Here is a 20156-nt window from a genome sequence, read left to right as displayed (position 1 = left end):
AGTTTGATTTAGAGGTTTTGTTTAGTTCTGTAATTTTATATCTTGCTTTTAAAGATATTAATGGAGTAAATCATAAACTTAAATGTTTAAAAGTTTTAAAGTTTCTTAATGGATAACTTTGCTATACTTTATGCTACTTTAATTTTAATGAGAGGTTTTATCTAAACTATTTAATATATTGCTTATGTGAATAGGTTATAACTTAGTTAGTTTAGATATAAAAGATTAATTGTGCATGAGGTATTATGATATGCAAAGCTGTCCAAATATTCCTAAGTCCATGTCATGCCATAAAAAATAGCTCATTTATGTTCTCCCATTTGGTTAAATTATACCTAACCCAAGAGTCCAAAATATTGATGAACTAACTTTTTTATACTGAGGGACCACAAGTTGATTTAAATGGCATGTTTCCTAAGCTTGTTTAGCTTACTTGAAATGCCTAAATCTATTTTAAAACTCATTGTTGAGAATTTTCAGATTTTATCTTTTAATGTCCATAACCCAAAGTGAGTTTGAACCAAAGAAACCTTACTTGAAACTCATGAATTCTTAACTACTTTTCATGTAAGCTTTTAAAATAGTCTTTTCATGGACAGCTAGCATGTCTTAATATTTAAGTTATTTCTCTCATAAGTTGAGGTGAGAAATGGTCCTTTGGGTTAATGTTAAGCATAGAAGGGACGTTAGATTGCAATATCCTGGCTTTCTCTTTTAAAGAGGGCTAAAGAATATTGTATGAGTATTAACACGCTTATGTTATTTATTGGAATAAGACCTATATTGACGTTGGAAATATCGAGGACCATAGAGGTAAGTAGCTATGACCATGCTTCTTACACCAAGTTCTCTTTATGAAAGAATTTCTCTATCTTACTGCAAATGTTCTTATAAAGAAAAGAGTAAATGAATATAGTATGTACTAGCCATTTCTTGATAGCCCATGTTAAGTACCCTATCGATTATAATTGTGTGTATGTGTATAAGGTAATGCATGCACGTAGGTTCTAAGTCATGAGATTTCCATACATGCTCTCTCAATAAACTTATTGATTATTCCTATATGTAGTATAGCATGAAAATGTATCTTTTTCATGAAAATACATGTGCATCAAAGTAAAAAAGATGATGAAAATGTTTTGATTGCAAAGAAAAGGTAATGAATGTTTCATAACTTATACTTTAAGTGATACTTTAAATGAGTTTTAAAATGTTCCTATGAATTGATGTTTTAAATGATGTGAAGAAAATGTTTTAAAACGCCCCTATGAAATGATGCTTTAAATGACGCAAATGAACGTTTTAAGATATCCCTATGAACTGATGTTAAATTGTCCCTATGAACTAATGTTAAATTGTCCCAATGAACTGACGCTTTATGGATGCCATGAAAAATGATGTTTAAACTCATACTTTTAAAATGATGTTTTTTCATGAACGCACAGTTAAATGAAAAGATGATGTTTAAGTTCATACTTTTAAATTACGTTTTCTATGAATGAACTGTTAAATGATGAAAAGAACTGAAATGAATGAAAGAAATGACTAAATGAATAAATGTTTTAATGTATGAAAATACATAACGGCCATATAAATGAAAATGGTACCAAAGGAATGGGCAGATTGCAATGCCGGGTAAGTAGTACTGGTAGTGCACACAGTGCTGCCCCTGACTGAAAAGGGATTCCTAACCTGTAGCCACCGACGGAATCCAGGTCCAAAAGAAAACCGCTAACCTCAACACACAGGGCGTAATAGTGTACTGGTCAAAGAAAGTGAAACATGAAAGTAGAAAGCATAGTTATTTCTTAGAATGTTTATGCATTAAAGTATGACTTATTTCTTAAATTATTATGCATGAAAGCATTGTCAAGAATTAATTAAAATGTTTATGTATGCATATTTTCAAAAGAAAAGAATAGATGCCTAGTATGTTCACTGCATGGTGTACTACTTACTGAGATTCGACTCATTTTTGTTTTAAATATTTTAAACGTCCAGATAATGATGAAAAGGCTGGGGAGCAAGGCATTACTGCAGAGGGAGAGGCAAAAGCTTAGGATCTTCCCTAACTAGAACAGTTATGTTTATGGATGATGGGTTATGTTTTTATGAACATATGGACTCTGAGAGTCTTTTATGATAAATATTCGAATAAAATGTCTATTAGATGTTCCCTTTATTAAATGAGAAATTTAGAGTACACGTGTGTCATGTGCATGCCGATCGCATGTTATTAGAAAAAGAAAGAACAGGCACATACGTTGCAATCCCGCCCTTCCCAGGACGGGGTTGTGACAAGTTCGTAAAGGAAAAGCTTTTCATTTTCATTTTCATAAATTTTAGAAAGCTCTAGAAGAATATGAACACAATACTTACCTGGACTCCATGCTACTTTCATATCATGCAGTCCATTCATGTGCATGTCAGATCGCAACCTACATGCATATACATAACCTTAGACGTCATTCTTTATCTAATGCATAAGCAACTACACTTAAAAGACATAACCAAAATTCATTTGGAACACTCTCCTTCTATCCCGTGCTCTTACGTGCCTTTTACTATGTTAAAACCTTCAAGATCTACTTACGATCACTACATCCTCCAAACTCGACGTTCTACTTCGAGTGCTCATCCCCTAAGGTGAGCCCATGGATTAAGACACTAAGATCTTTGTCTTACTATTTTTACTAACCACATTTCGAAACATGATTCCGACCGATGGAATCACGCATCCCAATTGTAGACAATACACCCGTTACTATCTCCATGCACCTTAGCTCACACTAAATCTCCATTCTCATCCATGCACGCCACACGGCTCTAAGCCAACTCTAAGGCTTAGGCACCGTGTAACTATGTTTATGATAGATTACCCATCACATATGGTGAATCCATCCGGCACATGTGTCTAAGCAGATTACACACGTACCTTACCCCCTTATCACTTAAGACTAACATATAACACGTTGATTATTTGCTTGTGTAAACAAGCACCATACTCCGATACCAACTTTCTCTTAACCTGGCTAGCATGACTCTTCATGCTATCCATCCTTTTTTACAGTTCATCCCAACACTTAACACGACAAGACTCCGTTCACAACTACGTCTTACCTCACGTCATATAGCTCGAGACTACTCCCAAGCTACACCGTAACCTTGTCACGTCACCTGACATCCTGTTACGCCAACTGCTAACTCATCACGAGTACGGTTCCTCACGTACTCCTAACACGTCGTGACATCTTGTCCCGATCCCGTTGCGCCATTCCTACGCTAACTCCTCATCTATCATAAGCACGACTGCTGGTAACAATGTCACATTGTGACATTCCCTAGTCATGTTTCCGCTGCGCACTCTTATACTTGTTCTTCTACTTCACCCATACTCTTAATCGTGAGTCAACTACACAGTGCACCCGTCACCTCAGACTACAGGCTACACCATAACTACTTCGAGATACTGTTCCACAGTTCCCGACACTACTCATCACGCTCTACACCCTTTGAACACACAATCATCCTTATCTCTGCGACACGCCATACGGTGTCGCTGCACTTCTTGGAGTACACTCCACTTGTAATCCTTCTTACACACACTACGACCCATCACCACTACGGCATACCCGCCATATGGTGTATCACTCCACCACATGAAATAAACTCCACACGTACTCCCTTCACACACATTACAACCAATCACCATTATGACATACACGCCATATGGTGCATCACTCTACTACATGGAGTACACTCCACGTGTACTCCCTTCACACATGTTATACCACACGGAGTACACTCCACGTATACTTTTCTCATTCCACATTACACCATCATTACAGCACAGTCCACAACACTACACAACACATGCGAACTACGCCCAACACATCACTTCACAGCACATCACTTCACAGCGAATTCCACAAATACTAACAACACAGTTCACAACCTAATCAACTAATTAACATCTAACATAAATAACAAGGGATAGAAGATTATACCATTGATGGGATAACATGTGTGTTGTTCGCTGACCGTCACGGTTGACAACGTCGGAAGGGTTGTACGTGGCAACTAACCCACGTACAGTGGCTATTTAGGTATTTGGATAGCTAAGTGTGGTCTTGGAAGGGCTCGTGGTGGCGGTGAGGGGTGATACACAGCATATCTAGCCGTGTACAGTGGCGATCAGCCACGTGCAATGGTTGTCCACCACGTAAAGTGGCGGTTCTGGGAGGAGCTGAGCATGGAGAGGCATGGAACGACCTTGGCAAGGTGATGGTTGCATCGGGGTGGCGCCACAGTGGCCTACGGCGGAGGGTCAAGCGTGGGAAGGTGGGAGAGTCCGTGAGGGAGTGAGAGAGCTTGGGAGAGGGGAAGGACTTGGGGAGGTGTCACGGTGGCCAGAGGAAGCTCCGGTGGTGGTGCGGCGGCCTGGGTAGCCACGCACGGCGGCGCAAGGGAAGAAACCCATGTGTGAGGAAGGAGAGAGCCCGTGCAGTTGAGGGAGGCTATGGGCCTCGGGTCAAGTGGAGGAGGAAGGGGGAGGGAAGGAGAAGTTCATGATGGTGCTCAGTGGGGCCGGAACTGGCTCACAACAGTGCTAGGGCCGTCGGTGGCCTTGAAGCTATGCGAAACCCATTTATGGGTTTCGTGCGTGCGTGCGACAAAGGGGGAGAGGAAGGTTGTCATGGCTTGGGTTCCATGGGAGAGGTTCACCGGTGGGAGGGGACGCTGTTGGTGGCGGTGTGGTGGCCTGGGTGGCTGCATACGGTAGCGCAAGGAGGAGAAATGGGTCATTTCGACCAATTTACCGTGAAAAGAGGGGGAGGGCTGCATGGTGGAGGCCAGCTTCAGTGGTGGAGGCTCACCGGCGTGAGGGGACGCCGACGATGGGGGCGGTGAGGCTAGGCGATGCACGACGGCACTGGGCTAAGCTAAGGAAGAAACGGCTAGGAGAGGGGCAGCGTATGTCGTACGCGTGAGGGAGAGAGATAGAGCGAGAGGGGAGGGAAAAGTGAGGGAGAAGAGAGAGGGTCTGGGTATTTAATCCAGTCTCTTCATCTTGGAATCTTCAAAATGATCTAACGATGGAGAATTAAAACACTGATTTGAGAATGCGTAAACATTAACTTAATTAAAAGCACTAAGATGAATTAAGGTAGAAAATTATTTAAACTAAACTTTAGTTTATAAAATAATATTCATTCATCATTAATAAAATGATGAAGTCTTGTTTAATATCTTTAAAGAATAAAATCATTTAATTTAATTAGAGCTTTAAACATAATTAAAATATCAAAATATTTTAAATAACTGGAATCATTTTAATAAATGATATTAAAACGATTTCTGACAATTATAATATTTTTGGAGCTTTGCAAAAATATTATAATTGTCTTTTTTAAAATCAAACTTAATTCAATAACACTGGAAATACTCATTGTAAATATTTTCAGTACATTTAAAACACTAGACGTACCTTAGAAGTTACATAATATCTTAAGAAACAGGCCATCAGGATTCGACATGCATAACGAGACTCACAATCGTTAGAGAGAAGGGGCGGACTATTGCATAATTTCCGTCATCGAAATTTGCTTACGTCAGAAAGAATGAGCGTACGTAAGAAGGAATGAGCGAGGTGTTATATTCTTCCCACCTTAAATAAATTTCGTAATTGAAATTTGCTTAACGTTCTAGAAATTTTGCTTAGTATTCTAGGAATTTACATAGTGTTCTAAGCATTTGCTTACCCTTAATATTGGCCCGTTCATACTAGTCCTCACGTTGTCTTCACGCGTCTCCGCGCACGTTCAGCATATTAGTCACGTCTTGTACAATATTTTGTCCTCATATCTTGTCATTCCTCCATCGTCATGCTTACAGTCAATCCGAAGTACTCGAGCCCATCCATCACATAGCACTCATACCTTCCACTCTAACGTTTTGGTCGGCAAGGCTTGAAATTGCCATCTAGTCTTCCCAGTTCGATCCTAGCTTAGTCCGTAGTCGTTTAATAAATAACATAAGCGTGTTAATACTCATTCAATATTCTTTAACCCTCCATTCAAAAGAGAAAGCCATGATACTACAATTTAACGTCCCTTCTATGCTTAACATTAACCCAAATGACTACTCATCACCTCAACTTATAAGAAAAATAACTTGAACATTATGGCATGCTAGCTATCCATGAAAATGCTATTTAAAAGCTTACATGAAAAGTAGTCAAGAATTTATAGGTTTCAAGCAATGTTTCTTTGATTCAAGCTCACTTTGGGTTATAGACGTTTGTAGATAAATCTGGAAATTCTCAACAATTGACTTTGAAATAGATTTAGGCATCTCAAGTAGGCTAAACAAGCTTAGGAAACATGCCCTTTAAATCAACTTGTAGTCCCTCATTATAAGAATGTTAGCTTAATAATATTTTGGACTCTCGGATTAGGTAGAATTTAACCAAATGAGGAATAACATAAATGAGCTATTTTTACATCAAGACATGGCGTGGCATGGGCTTAGAAATATTTGGACAGCTTTGCATATCACAATACCTTATGCACAATTAATCTCTTATATCTAAACTAACTAAGCTATAACCTATTCACATAAGCAATATATTAAATAGTTTATATAAAATCTCTCATTAAAATTAAATTAACATAAAGTATAACAAAGTTACCAATTAAGAAAATTTAAAACTTTTAAGCACTTAAACTTATGATTTACTCACTTAATACCTTTAAAAAACAAGATATAAAATTATAGAACCAATCAAAACCTCTAAACCAAACCTCTAGCATCCTAAAAATAGATTGCCAACTAAATCTCAACACAAAGCACATGATACCAACATATATAATTTAAAATTACTATAATCATTACCTATAATTAAACTAAGTTTAATAACAACATAGAATTTTTGAAATATAGGAAAATACATAACAAAACAATTATAATATCATTCGGTTTGGGCAAAAAATATGGCATAAATATTTATTTGCATTATAAAAAATTAAATATATTAAGACACAAGCTAAAACAACTTAATGGGATTCCAAAATCACATTATAAATAAATAAGTCAAATTAGAATTTTTACCTTAAGCTCTTAGTCCCTTCCAAAACACAAGTGGAAGACCAAATAGAGATATAGCCGTGTGGATGAAGAGCAACACGATATCACTGTTTTAAACCCCAAAACCAAAACATCAAAATCATTAAAAGAAACTCACTTGATCAACCATGGCTAAATTCGAAATACATAAAAGAAAATGATTAAGGGTACTCTTCCCTTGCTATTTTCCTCTTAAGAAGAAGGGAAATGGATGCTTGGCTTGAAGGAGATGAGACTAATTTAGTTTCTTAAAGAACAAAAGAGAGGAGAAGAAGTGAGGATAGGCTTTAGCTTGTGGAAGGAGATGAAGTTTTTCTTCCTTGGGTGAGGGTCGATGGATGTGTTGGGGGGGGGGGGGGGGGGGGGGGGGGGTGGAAGATGGCTTAGGAAAATTTTTATTTTTCTCCTCTTTTTGACTTGCCTTAGACGATGGATGCTAGGAAAAGAAATTTAGTGGCTTGTATAAGAGGCTTACAGGTGAAAGGAACTCAATGGCTTGCTTTAGAAGCCTATGAATGCAAAAGCTTATTGGCTTTTCCTAGAATCCTATGTGTGAAAGGAATAAATGGTTTACTTGTTTTAGGATTAGTTGTCTTTTTCTTTTTCTCCTTTCGTGTTGCTTTGGACGATGGGTGGGAGGAAAATGAAGTAAATGACTTTCTTGGAAAGCCTACAGGCTCACGTCTAAGGAAAGAAAGAAAAAGAAAAAGATTTAATTGACTTGGTCAAGACTTATCACATAAGCTTGAGAGGAGAAGATGAAGACTTTTCTTTTTCTTTCTTGGTTGCTTCTTACGTAGGCTTAGAGGAGGGAGATGGCATTTTAGTATTTGTTTCCTCCTTCCAGCACAAGGAACCAAATGCATGGTGGAGATCTATCCACTTCAAGAGTAGTTTTCACCTACTAATCCAATGGTAGATAATAATTGGGTCTTTTTCTAATAAATAAAATTAAAGGACTTAAGGAAAAATATTTCAAAGTCTTAAAAATAGCACCCTTGATTTATTTTAATAAACCATATTTTAAAATAAAACATACTCATCTTAAAATAAAATAATTGAAAGTAATAAAATATATTTATCTCAAAATATTTAACTTAAATAATTGATAAAATGACGTAAGGACCAACGTAATAGGACTCAGGTATTACACTCAGGCTTTCATAAGTCATTGCGAGGAGCAAGGTCTGACTTCTATTGGCCTGGTATGAAAACTGAGATAAAGAAATTCATCAGGGTGTGTGAAGTTTGTCAGAGGAATAAAGCAGAAAATGTTCATCTAGTTGGGTTGCTTCAACCCTTGAAAGTTCCTCAAACAGTTTGGACTGATATATATCTATGGATTTAACTTAAATAATTGATAAAATGACGTAAGGATCTACGTAGTAGGACTCGGGTATTACACTCAGGCTTTCATAAGTCACTGCAGGGAGCAAGGTCTGACTTTTATTAGCCTAGTATGAAAACTGAGATAAAGAAATTCATCAGGGAGTGAAGTTTGTCAGAGGAATAAAGCTGAAAATGTTCATCTAGCTGGGTTGCTTCAACCCTTGAAAGTTCCTCAAGCAGTTTGGACTAATATATCTATGGATTTTGTGGAGGAATTGCCTATGTCTAAAGGCTACTCAGTTGTTATGGTGATTGTTGACAGGCTTTCGAAATATGCTCATTTCTTACCTTTAAAACATCATTTCACAGCAGTTAAAGTGGTCTCAATTTTCTTGGATCATGTTTTTAAACTACATGGCATGCCAAAATCCATTGTATCATATCGTGGCTCTACCTTCCTCAACTCCTTAGTTCTTCAAGTTACAAGGTGTGAATCTAGCTTATTCTTCAGCATACCATCCTCAAAGTGATGGTCAAACTAAAGCTGTAAACAAGTGTCTAGAGCAATTTCTAAGGTATTTTTCAAGTGATAAACCAAGACAGTGATCTAAGTGGTTGGCTTTTGCTAAGTGGTGGTACAATACCACTTTCCATACCTCTACTAAGCTCACTCCCTATGAGGCAGTTTATGATGTACCACCTACTCCACTTCGAGAATATGTTCCAGGTCTCTCATCAAATCAAACTATGGAAGAATTGTTGAAATCTCTTGAACAGATATTGGACATTTTGAAAACTAATATGTTGTTGGCACAAGAGAATGAAATTTCAGTATGATAAGCAGCAAGCATACTGAGAGGACTTTTGCAGTTGGGAATTGAGTCTATTTAAGGCTTCAACCTTATAGACAGAAGTCCTTGGCAGTGACGAGAAACATGAAGTTGTCACATAAATTTTTTGGTCCTTTTCAAATATTGGAAAGGATTGGCAAGTGGCGTATAAGCTTGAGTTACCTCCATAATCACAGTTACATCCTGTTTTCCACGTCTCTCATTTAAAGAAGGTTGGACAACATATTTCTCCTTTGACAACATTGCCACCAATGGATGTTCAAGGAGAAATTGCACCTGAACCTCAAAATATTCTACAACACCGTAACATGAAAGTGAACAACAGAGCAATGGCAAAAGTCTTAGTTCAATGGGAAGGTACTTATGCTAGCCAAGCTACTTGAGAACCTTATAGACAACTAAGGCATAACTTCACTCACCTTGTGTGTAAGGTGCTTTGAAGGGGAGGGGTATGTAAGGGTCTAGAGGCTGAGCAATATTGAAGGGATTATGCGCAGCAATAGCCAACAGTTGTCGAAGGCTCGTGGAAAGAATCACATGCAGCAACAAAAATAAGGATGAAAAGTTAGTTTTGTTAGCTAAGAGGATGTCAATACAGGTCGTGCTGAAGATGTATTGTTGTTTGTCATTTTGGTTTAATGAAGAGTAATTGAGCTGTGACATTGCATTAGTTTAATTTGTAAAGAAGGCACGAAACGGTGCCATTCCATTAATTGTCAATTATAAAAACAAAAGCAAATGAAGTAAAAGTGCATGAAATGATTCAACAGATTTTTCCTCGCATTCTAGTCCTGTTCTCTCTCTCTCTACATTCTTCAGAAATTCTCTCTCTATTTCTTGGTAACTCATATTCAGTGAAGGGGGCCCATTACATTTTCTGAGCTAGATACCATCTTCAAGTACCTGCAGGACCTTAACCCCCAAGCTTGAAGACGGATGCCCTGTGGGACATTTAAACCTAATTGGCTTCTAAAATGAGTTATGGCACTTGACTACACATTACACATACAAAAATCCATTCCTACAACTGAACTGTAACTGTCATCACAACAACGCAGTCTTCCTCACTTGGGATTCCTAAGAACAATCATAACAGAATCTCCACGGAGAAACATCTTTCTGATGAATCTGTCTTTGTTTACCGAATGTGTTTTTTCTTACCTTTACCAGTTTTTGCCTATATGGTAGAATACAAACAATTAGTTGTAGGGAGACAAAACTACAGGCATGGTAAGAGTCCAATTTGATAAACTAGGCGGGCTTTCAATGGAAAATATTACCTCAGTCCACATTTCCCTGACATTTTCAAGAACAATGTTGCAGTGCCTATCAAAGGATCTGACACGACCCAACAGCTTTTTGTTATTCCGACAATTTACGAGCACCTGTTAAGAGAACAATTCAATTGAGCACCTCCATTAGGAGAATTTAACTGGGGCACCAGGAACCAAGTTGGATTGAGAAAACCACCTGGGTGTTGTTTTTAACACTCATCATCAGAACAGAAAGTGGCCCAGTGTTAAATTCCTCTTCCTTATTTTTGGTACCCTGTGATAATCATATTTGATAAATATGAAAATAACAATTCTCATGGCTTCTAAAAGAAATGAGTCACATATTGGATGAAATTAACAGAAAAATATACACCAACAAAAGATGATCATAACAAATTTAAGAATGATATAAAAAATTAAAAAAAAAAAATAATAATCCTATAATATAACTAGATTGTAAAATTGAGATAGTAGGGTTATAAAATTTAACTGTTGCATGAATAACATGCATATGCAGAGAAAAAATGGAAAAAGATGAACAAATTGTGTATACATGCTGTTAAAAACTCATGAAACATTGCTTGCTTCTTCTTCCATCGGTCGGCTGGAAAGAGAATATGGAAAATGAACAAAAAATAGAAATAATAAGATTCAGCAATTGAAGGAATTAAACCAAAAATTGTGGAATAAATTTACAAAATAAAAGGGAAGTGGAGCTGCCTGAGGTTTTCTTCAACCAAGTATTGGAGACAAGACCCCATAGCAAAAGATCATACCCAACAAAAATATAGGTTAAATGGTGTAATGACAATATAGACAACATTTTTAAAATGAATTTTGAACAAAACCAAAAAAACAGAAAATCACAAAATCGTATAAATTTTGAATATATGCTCATTCAGTAGCATAATTTTACACAAGGAAAGAAGAACAATTAAAAAAATAATGAACTAGATCAGAAAGATACTCTGTAAATAGCAAACCCTGAAATGACAAAAGTACCATATATACATATTTAGTCATCTTGTAACTGTGAAGAAAATGAAACCCACTACATAACAATAATTTGGTGTAGAAATAAACCTAGACAAAGTGCAGAATAGATCTGAAAACTCAATCATATTCTAAGGCTCTATTGTCATTCAATAAGAATTTTTATAACAAGTGATCAATAACAATTTGAGACCCCAAGAAGAGCACTTAAGAAAATTGGGAGACAGCAAAATGTTAAAAACTGGCTTATGTCATATAATTCAAATCGTTACCATTTTCATTAACAAGTGCAAATTAAATTACTAAACAAAAATTGACATAAGTTCCTCAGGTACAACAACACTTAGAATTAAGTCTAACCAGAAAGGCATCAAGAGATTTCTTAACATACTCTGCAGCTCAAATCTCCCAAGTCTTTAAGCATTAGCAAATCTAGGAGGACTGTGAGTTTAACTTTAAAAGTCATTAAAGACAAAATACCTCCAATATCCATTAAATTAATCAATACAGTTTAAACAGATCAAAAGGATAAAAACCACTTTCTCACCTTCTGAGCATAGAAATATCATACAAATAGACATGTTTTTACCAAAAGCCACAAAAATACTTCAAAAGGAAAAAGAAAAGAAGCCTTAATAAATGTACCATGAGATACACTAACAAAGATTCAACACCTTCCATGAAGATGCCATTCAAAAAACAAACCAAAATTGAAGGAAACATGAACTACTAGTTTTAAAGTTACGAGAGATGGAAAAAATATTGCGGTACCCCAAAGAAAATGAAAATGGTAGGTGATATATAGGATCCCACATTGCTTGGGAATAAGAAGTTCTTGCTCTTTATAATCACACAAATGAGGCTCCAATTGTATCATTAACTAATCATTTTAGAGTATATGCCCAGATGTGGCTTAGGCATCCATTGAAATGTTAGAAATGATATCAGAGTCTATCCCAACCAGAAATATAGGACTTGAACAGTGCCACCTAGGATGAATTGGTCCAAAAAAGACTTCGAGAATTTAAGGGAGGAGATTGTGATAACCCATACTGACTGGTAAGTGATACAGGTTAGTGGCGTATGAGATCCCACATTGCTTGAAAATGAGAAGTTCTTATTCTTTATAATGGCTCCAATGGAGCTCCAATTATATTATTGACTAGTCCTTTTGGAGTATATGCCCAAATGTGACTTGATCCTCCCTTGGGCCATCACAAATATATTTAGTAATGCCTCTTGGAAGAACAAAATTTATTTTTTATTCTTAGTAATGCCTCTTGGAAGAACAAAATTTATTTTCTATTCATCCTCAAAGGCAATACATATTCTTCAACCACTGATATTGATTGCATAAATACCACACGACAAGTGATTTTGTTAGCAACTTTTTGCATATACACCAAGTTTAAAAATCTCCAATAGAGAAGAATAACCATTGAAAAAAACTAAATGGAGGAAAACATGGAAAGTTAAAGAGAGGGAAAATAGATTTTTAGTAGTGCCCCTTCAGTTCAGGTCTCCAAAACTTTCTCCGCATGGAACATCTTGGAAGAACGAAAGTTATTTGCTATTCATCCTTAGAGGCAATACATATTCTTTAAGCGCTGATATTGATTGCTAAAACAATACACAAGTGATTTTGTTAGCAACCTTTTGCATGTACACCAAGCTTCAAAATCTTCCACAGAGAACTATAACCATTGAAAAAAAACTATAATGGAGGAAAACAAGAACAACTACCAGAAGTAGAGAGGGAAAAAAATATTTTTAATGCCCTTCAGTTCAGGTCTCCAAAACTTGCTCTGCATGGAACATTCAGAAGAACGAAAGTAATTTTGTATTCATCCTCAGAGGCAATGCATGTTCTTCAATCGGATTACTTAAATATTAAGAGAAGTGATTTTGTTAGAAACTTTTTGCGTATACACCATGTAATTTTAAAAACCTTAAACAGAGAAGTATGATCATTGAAAGAGACTACAATGGAGGAAAACATGAACCACTAGTTCGGAAATTAAGACAGGGAAAAAATATATTTAGTAATGCCTCTTCAGTTCAGGTCTCCAAAAACTTTCCGCATAGAACATCTCGGAAGAACGAAAGTTCTTTTCTATTCATCCTCAAAGGCAATGCATATTCTGTTAAATTGCTAATACTGATTGCTTAAATAAACAGGACAAGTGGTTTTGTTAACAACATTTTGCACATACACCAAGTAATTTTCAAAACCTTCCACCAAGAAGTATGACCATCGGAGAAAAAAAAAACCCAAAAATTGTGGAAAAAATTACCCACTAGTTCGGAAGTAAAGAAAGGGAAAAGATATATACAGTACTGCCTCTTCAGTTCAGGTCTCCAAAAATTTTCCGCATGGAACATCTCGGAAAGTATTTTTCTATTCATCCTCAGAGGCAATGCATATTAGTAACTTTTTGCGTACAATTGTAGGAAAGCAAAAAGGAATCTAAAACTTTAATCTCAGAAACTCCATTTCGTTGAATAAAAGAAAATTAAAACCCTCCTAAAGTCTTCTCAGCATGGTCCTACCTTATAGCTTATATGGCCCGAAACTTTTCATCATTCAGAAAACCCGAGTGAAAACTTGTCTCAATGGCCAAAACATAAGATTTCACATCTAATTAGTATCTGATCCGATGGCAAAGCCTTAAACTTCTTTTTCAACCACACTTCAACAAAATATAAAAGCTACAACATAAGTCCAAAAGGAAAACAAATCAACAAAGAAAAACGATTATCAATACATGTCAACCCATAGAACAGGAGCCAAAAGGTGAATCGAGAAAATGAAAAGAGTCAACAAAGTAAATGAACGTAAAAATGGAAGAAACAAGTATGATCCAAAATATGTCCCTTCAGTTCAGGTCTCCATAAGCATTCCTCACGAGTTTTCTTTCTCAGAAGAACGAAAGTTTTTCAACTTGAATCATCATCAGAGACAACCATACCCACATAATGCACAGCACCCAAATGAAAGATAAAAACCAATTATCAAGTGAGGTAGGATCTGAAGCTACCAAAGAGGAGAAAGGAGCATACCCGCTATCAAAATTTGACTGGGAGGTGGATTCCCAGCGTGCTAAGAGAACGGCTTTATAGCGGCGTAGAACAACAAAAACCCTAGCTAGTGAAGTGAGGGATTTTAAGTAAAGAAGTGCGTTGGGTTGGCTTTCGGTGAACCCAGATCAGCAGCCCAAACACCGGCCACAACAACTGTTTACCTGGGCCATTAAGTTTTGTTACGACTGTGGACCGTGTCGGCTGATATATGCCAAAATATATTTTTATTTTGATAATGATATATGCATACTTCTTTTAATATTCTTTTATAATTTATTTTATAATCAATCAATATAATTGTACAACTTCATTAGAAATAATTTCAACTTTGCATAACTACTTTCCATTTTAAATAAAGTTGTAAAATGTAAAATAGTTGTAAAATAATTATAAGATCAATAAATCGAAACTGACTGCATCTTAAAAGATTGTATGTTTTATCGAGGGCAATCCTATTTATTTGCAAATTTATTCCTTTATTTTTTTTTAATTTTTTTTGGGATTTGTAACTATGATTGGGCTGAGAAATTTAAATGGAGCCTTATTAGGTGAAATGAAATAAAGTACATAACGCATCTTGAACCATATTTCATGTCATGGGTAGGGTAATTTCTTTCATAATCCTTCAATTGTCTAGAGGCATAGGTAATCACCTTGCCTTCCTGCATCAGAATGCATCCTAAACCATATTTCGACATGTCACTGAATGCTATAAATGGTTTGTTTGGTTCTGGTAGTGCCAAAACAGGGGCAGTAGCTAATGGCCTCTTTAGTTCCTCAAAGCTTCGCTCACACTACTCAATTTAGACAAACTTAACATCCTTCTTGGTCAACATGTGAGAGGGCTTGATAATGTAGAATATATGGTAATAACCAACTAACCACGAGAAACTCCTAACCTCTTGTACGGTGGTAGGTCGTTTCCAGTCCATTACTGCCTCCACTTTGCTGGGGTTTACCATAATTCCTTTACCTGTTACTATGTGACCTAAAAATCTTTTTTATTCTAACCAGAACTCACACTTACTAAGTGTGGCGCCCTCACCCCCCGCTTGGGATTGGACGGTAACTGAGACACCGGGCAATGCAATACAAGGCTACATACCCCTCATACATGACAGATAAGATGCAATGCACCTATGTATACTAGCAGTATGCAATAAATCGTAGCGGAATAAGTCTTTTAAATGTTGTACCAGAATAAAACTAATATCCCAACTTCTTCATTCATAGCTTTAAATCACACTTCTTAGCAATGGAGTATCAAATTCCTTGTTTACACTTAACATAACAAGTATTGTCTAAAAAGACCCTAACAAAGAAATCATTAAAGTATCTTTCTAATCTCGGCTATCTCCAAGTAGATCATGACTACTAAATCCATTCTTTCTCCAAGTTGAGCGCATCCTTAGCCTTCATTATTATCCTGACTCGTTACTCCTGGTCATGCTAAAGGTTCTGCCATCCGAATTAGGAATGGTAGTGTAAACTACCACAATGAGATTTTGAGAAATCTCAGTAAATAAACATGTAAAATACAATAGTTAACACAAGCATACAATAGTTATATCATGAAATGCGTACATGAACATGTACTTGACTTATGCACTTGACTAGAACTTGACTTATGCCTTGACCATTTTCAAAAGACTTGTAACAGAGACTTTAACTTTTCAGAAAAACTTCTTAACTTTCTGATTCACATTGATCTTAATCAGAACGTATCACAAGATTTACATCGAGTGAACCTTAACATATCACAAGACTTTCATCAAGTGATCATTATCATATCATGAGATTTTCATCAAGTGATCCTTATCATATCACGAGATTTTCATCAAGTGATCATTATCTTATCACGAGATTTTTATCAAGTGATCCTTATCTTATGAGCTCTTATTCTTGTTTAGAGGGTGGACACAACACGACTCCTCTCATTGCACCGCTTGTTCCTGCTAGTTACCGCACCATCAACGGTCCATACATCGTGATGAATATGTCATAAATAGAGAATCATATTAACTCGACCTTATTCGTCGGGTTACAGGCCTTATGCACCCACTAGCGATAGGTGCTTCCTTGCTTCAGTATCCTTTAAAAAGAATTCATTCGAGACTAGTCGAATATTTTTCGTTGACCCAAGGGTTACCACTCCATTCTTAAGCACTTCAGAGTAGATAGAGAAGTTCCACTAGGACATTTCTCCGCACTAGCACTTGGGTCGTGATAAAACTTTTTTTTTTTAAAACACTTTTTTGAAAACACTTTTTTGAAAACACTTCTTAGAAAATACTTACTAGAAAACACTTCTTCGAAAAAACTTATTAGAAAACACTTCTTTCCCAAATGCATGTAACATGAGACTTAAACATGTTTACTCATACTTGACATATGACATATGAAATGTTGTGCATGAAATAACCAAGTATAACATATTTATTTCATAGCATAATAACATAAACCATGAGAGATATCAAGACATATGCACTAAACCTTGAAAACTTGCTTAAGCCAAAACTTCGAGTACAAAAACATGAAGATTCCTCTCATAAACATGTTTCAATCCTCAAGCATATATCATAGAAATCATAACATATTAAACTAAGACATGAAATCATAGATTCTTGGCTAAGTCTAAAACTTCCAAGCATGTGCAAACCGAAACATCATGTTGCATAAACCATCAACCTTAATCATGTGAAAACCAAAACTCAGGCATATTTTATGGCATTTTTCATCACAAATCCGAAACATGTACTTCCTTCCATAAAGTTACTCAAGATCATATTATCATATTCAAACAAATAACCAAGAAATAACAAACAAAGCAATAAAAACTATCGAAAGATTTACACAATCATATACGAATATTAACCAAGAGTAAGTTGAGTATATACTTACAAAAATCCATGAAACGAAACAAATAGCAAGCTATAAATCGAAATATAACTTGTTAGAATAAGGGTTCCAAAACCCTAATCCGTATTCTTAAGTGTGTGAGGGTTTCTAGGGTTATCACTAAAGCTTAAGAAATCCCAAACCAATCGGCTTCTGGGATTTTGAATCGAGAAACCCTTCAACTTCCTTGTATCTTTGACTAAACTCGAATAAGTGTGAAAATACATGAGTGTGGCTGAATGTGTAGAGGATTTGTTCCTTCAAACCTTCGATTTTCTACACTTCTAGAAAACCCTAATTCGTTTCCTATGAGCAAGAGTGGAAATTGTGTGTGTTGAAACAAAAGGAAATTGAGTTCTTATTATGGTTCTTCCTTGTAAATGCCGAAATCCCTCTTTTAAAACAAGCCTCCCTTGAGTGGTGAGAAGGAAAGTATGAGAAAGTGGAGGAAATCTCTAAGTGGTCGTGTAAGAGAGTGTGGAGAGAATAAGAGCATGTAAAATCTGAGAATGGCAAAAGAGAAAAGCCCTTGGGCGTGCTCCTCTCCCTTTATATAGAGTTCTCCAACAAATTTCCATTGGTTGCTAGTGACCCATTGCATGAAGGACAAGTGGCGTCTTTTCTAATGCATGTAGGGCAAGTGGCACCTTTTCTAATACATGTGGGACAAGTGACGTCTTCTTTGATGCATGTAGGACAAGTGGCGCCTTTTGCTAGGCTATAGGGAACACAAAAGTATTCTTGAAAAGAATAATTTTGCTAAATGGCATGGCTCCTTGGAAATTTGAAATATCCCTCATCCTTGCTTTTCCTAGGAAATATAAGAATATCCTTGCATGAACGCCATGTGTCAAAGCCCCTCCTTTGTCTCTCATTGGGAAATCCAAATATCCTTTGTATGAGTGACAAGTGGCATGGCATCTTGTCAAAATTTGAGATCCTAAGACGGCTCCTTGGGTTTGCTCCCACATATGGTCCAGATTCAATGAATCTCTAGGGCAAAATTGACAGTTGATAAATCCCAACCCTAGGCTTGAACCTTGTAGACTTGTGCATGCTTGCCAAGTGGCAAAAGGCATGTAGAATGTGGGTACATGTTCCCCATGCTTCCTTCCCTTTCCCCACGCGCCTCTTCCTTTTTCCATATGTCTTTTTCTTTTTCCCATGTGTCTTTTCATTTTTCATATGCATCTCTTCCTTTTCCCATGCATGTCCCTTACTCTTCCCTAAGTAATAAGCTTCTTCTTCCTATGCATGTTCCTTAGGTGGCTCTCCTACTTCCTTATGCTTCTCAAGAACTCAAAACATGACATGTGGCAATGTGGTGGCCGAAACACTAGGGGTACAAGGGTAATTTTTGGGCATTGTTTCTTCCACTCCCTTCTAGAACCTTTTCCCCTACTAATGCATGAATGACAAATGGCAAAATGTCAGAAGTTAACCTTGAGTGGACATGTGGCTTAGGGATTCGAAAATCTCTTGGTGTTCCAATGTAAATCCTTTAGAACTTCTCACATTTGTCTTTCCTATGCAAAATCTTTTTGGAACTTACAAAAATCTTGTTGGTGCTTGTGTAGTCCATTGGGGTTCCCGAAACCATGCCCCCTCATTCTTTCTCATCCATTTTTATATCTAGGTTCAATATATCTAGATGTGAGATGTGCATGTGAGACATGTGGCATGTAGGTAGGTGCAATGGGCATGTGCCCTATGTGTGTGCTGAACCTTACATCCTCCTCCATCTCCTTAGTTTATTCTAGAAACATTCAAGCATGTTTGCCAAGTGGCACCAATGTGCTAACCTAAGTGCTTCTTCCCTAGGTTCCACTTCCCTATGCAAGATTTTGCAGTTTCCCAAGACAAAACTCTTCACATTTCATTTGCATACATGACACTTGGCCAACTCTTCTAGAAAGCCGAATCCTCCATTGCTCCTTTCACTTTTGTTCTAGAAACCCAATGCATGCTTGACAAGTGTCATCCTTGTCTTTTCCTAAAGCTCCAAATGAGAAGTGATTTTCCTAAAATGACTAAAAACTCCTTCTTGAAACACCTCCTTGCCTAGAGGGTAAAGTTGAGCCTTCCAAGGCCAAAGTCCTTAATGGGCAGAATTCCTCTGGACCTTTTCTTTTATTTTTCTCTTGTGGGCTTTTTAACTTAGAACTCCAAGATCCAATCCAACAAAAATAAAAAGTGGCCTAAAGAATTCTTCCAACACTTAGCCAATAACCCAAATAAATAAATAAATAGATAAATAATATCCACCAAAATTACGAATGGAATCTTAGCGAAAATCCGAGGCATCACACTAAGTTTGGCATACAATTGGTGTTCTTGAAGGGTCCTCAACACTATCCTTAAGTGATCCCTATGTTCCTTAGTATTTCTAAAATATATGAGGATGCCATCTATGAATACTATGACAAATAAGTCCAAGAATTGTCGAAACATTCTATTCATAAGATCCATGAAAGCTGCTGGGGCGTTTGCCAACCCAAAAGGCATTACAGTGAACTCATAGTAACCGTATATGGTCTGAAAAGCCGTCTTAGACATATCACTTTCCTTAATCCTCAGTTGATGGTATCCCATACTGATATTGATC

At 36.7% G+C, this 20156-nt stretch overlaps 1 protein-coding gene, 1 long non-coding RNA gene and 5 other non-coding genes across 7 annotated transcripts; all 7 read right to left on the bottom strand.

Moving 5' to 3' along the window:
- Positions 1 to 10369: 10369 nt before the first annotated feature.
- LOC121256403 (small nuclear ribonucleoprotein Sm D2-like) lies at positions 10370 to 19293 on the bottom strand. Its single transcript, XM_041157198.1, is given in 5 exon segments — positions 10370 to 10449; positions 10452 to 10482; positions 10586 to 10690; positions 10776 to 10853; positions 19282 to 19293. Coding segments are annotated over 5 exon segments (306 nt in total).
- On the bottom strand, positions 11022 to 12833 carry LOC121256404. Its single transcript, XR_005938982.1, has 2 exons — positions 11964 to 12833; positions 11022 to 11183 (listed from the first exon to the last, which is right to left on the bottom strand). It is a non-coding gene; the product is annotated as an uncharacterized LOC121256404 (long non-coding RNA).
- Positions 13076 to 13160, bottom strand: LOC121256832. Its single transcript, XR_005939120.1, has one exon. It is a non-coding gene; the product is annotated as a small nucleolar RNA Z159/U59 (small nucleolar RNA).
- Positions 13347 to 13430, bottom strand: LOC121256828. Its single transcript, XR_005939116.1, has one exon. It is a non-coding gene; the product is annotated as a small nucleolar RNA Z159/U59 (small nucleolar RNA).
- On the bottom strand, positions 13620 to 13703 carry LOC121256830. Its single transcript, XR_005939118.1, has one exon. It is a non-coding gene; the product is annotated as a small nucleolar RNA Z159/U59 (small nucleolar RNA).
- Positions 13912 to 13988, bottom strand: LOC121256833. Its single transcript, XR_005939121.1, has one exon. It is a non-coding gene; the product is annotated as a small nucleolar RNA Z159/U59 (small nucleolar RNA).
- On the bottom strand, positions 14443 to 14533 carry LOC121256829. Its single transcript, XR_005939117.1, has one exon. It is a non-coding gene; the product is annotated as a small nucleolar RNA Z159/U59 (small nucleolar RNA).
- Positions 19294 to 20156: the final 863 nt, after the last annotated feature.

The sequence above is a fragment of the Juglans microcarpa x Juglans regia genome, chromosome 3D (genome assembly GCF_004785595.1).
Source record: "Juglans microcarpa x Juglans regia isolate MS1-56 chromosome 3D, Jm3101_v1.0, whole genome shotgun sequence".
Taxonomy (NCBI): domain Eukaryota; kingdom Viridiplantae; phylum Streptophyta; class Magnoliopsida; order Fagales; family Juglandaceae; genus Juglans; species Juglans microcarpa x Juglans regia.
This window is presented reverse-complemented; position numbering and strand designations above follow the sequence as displayed.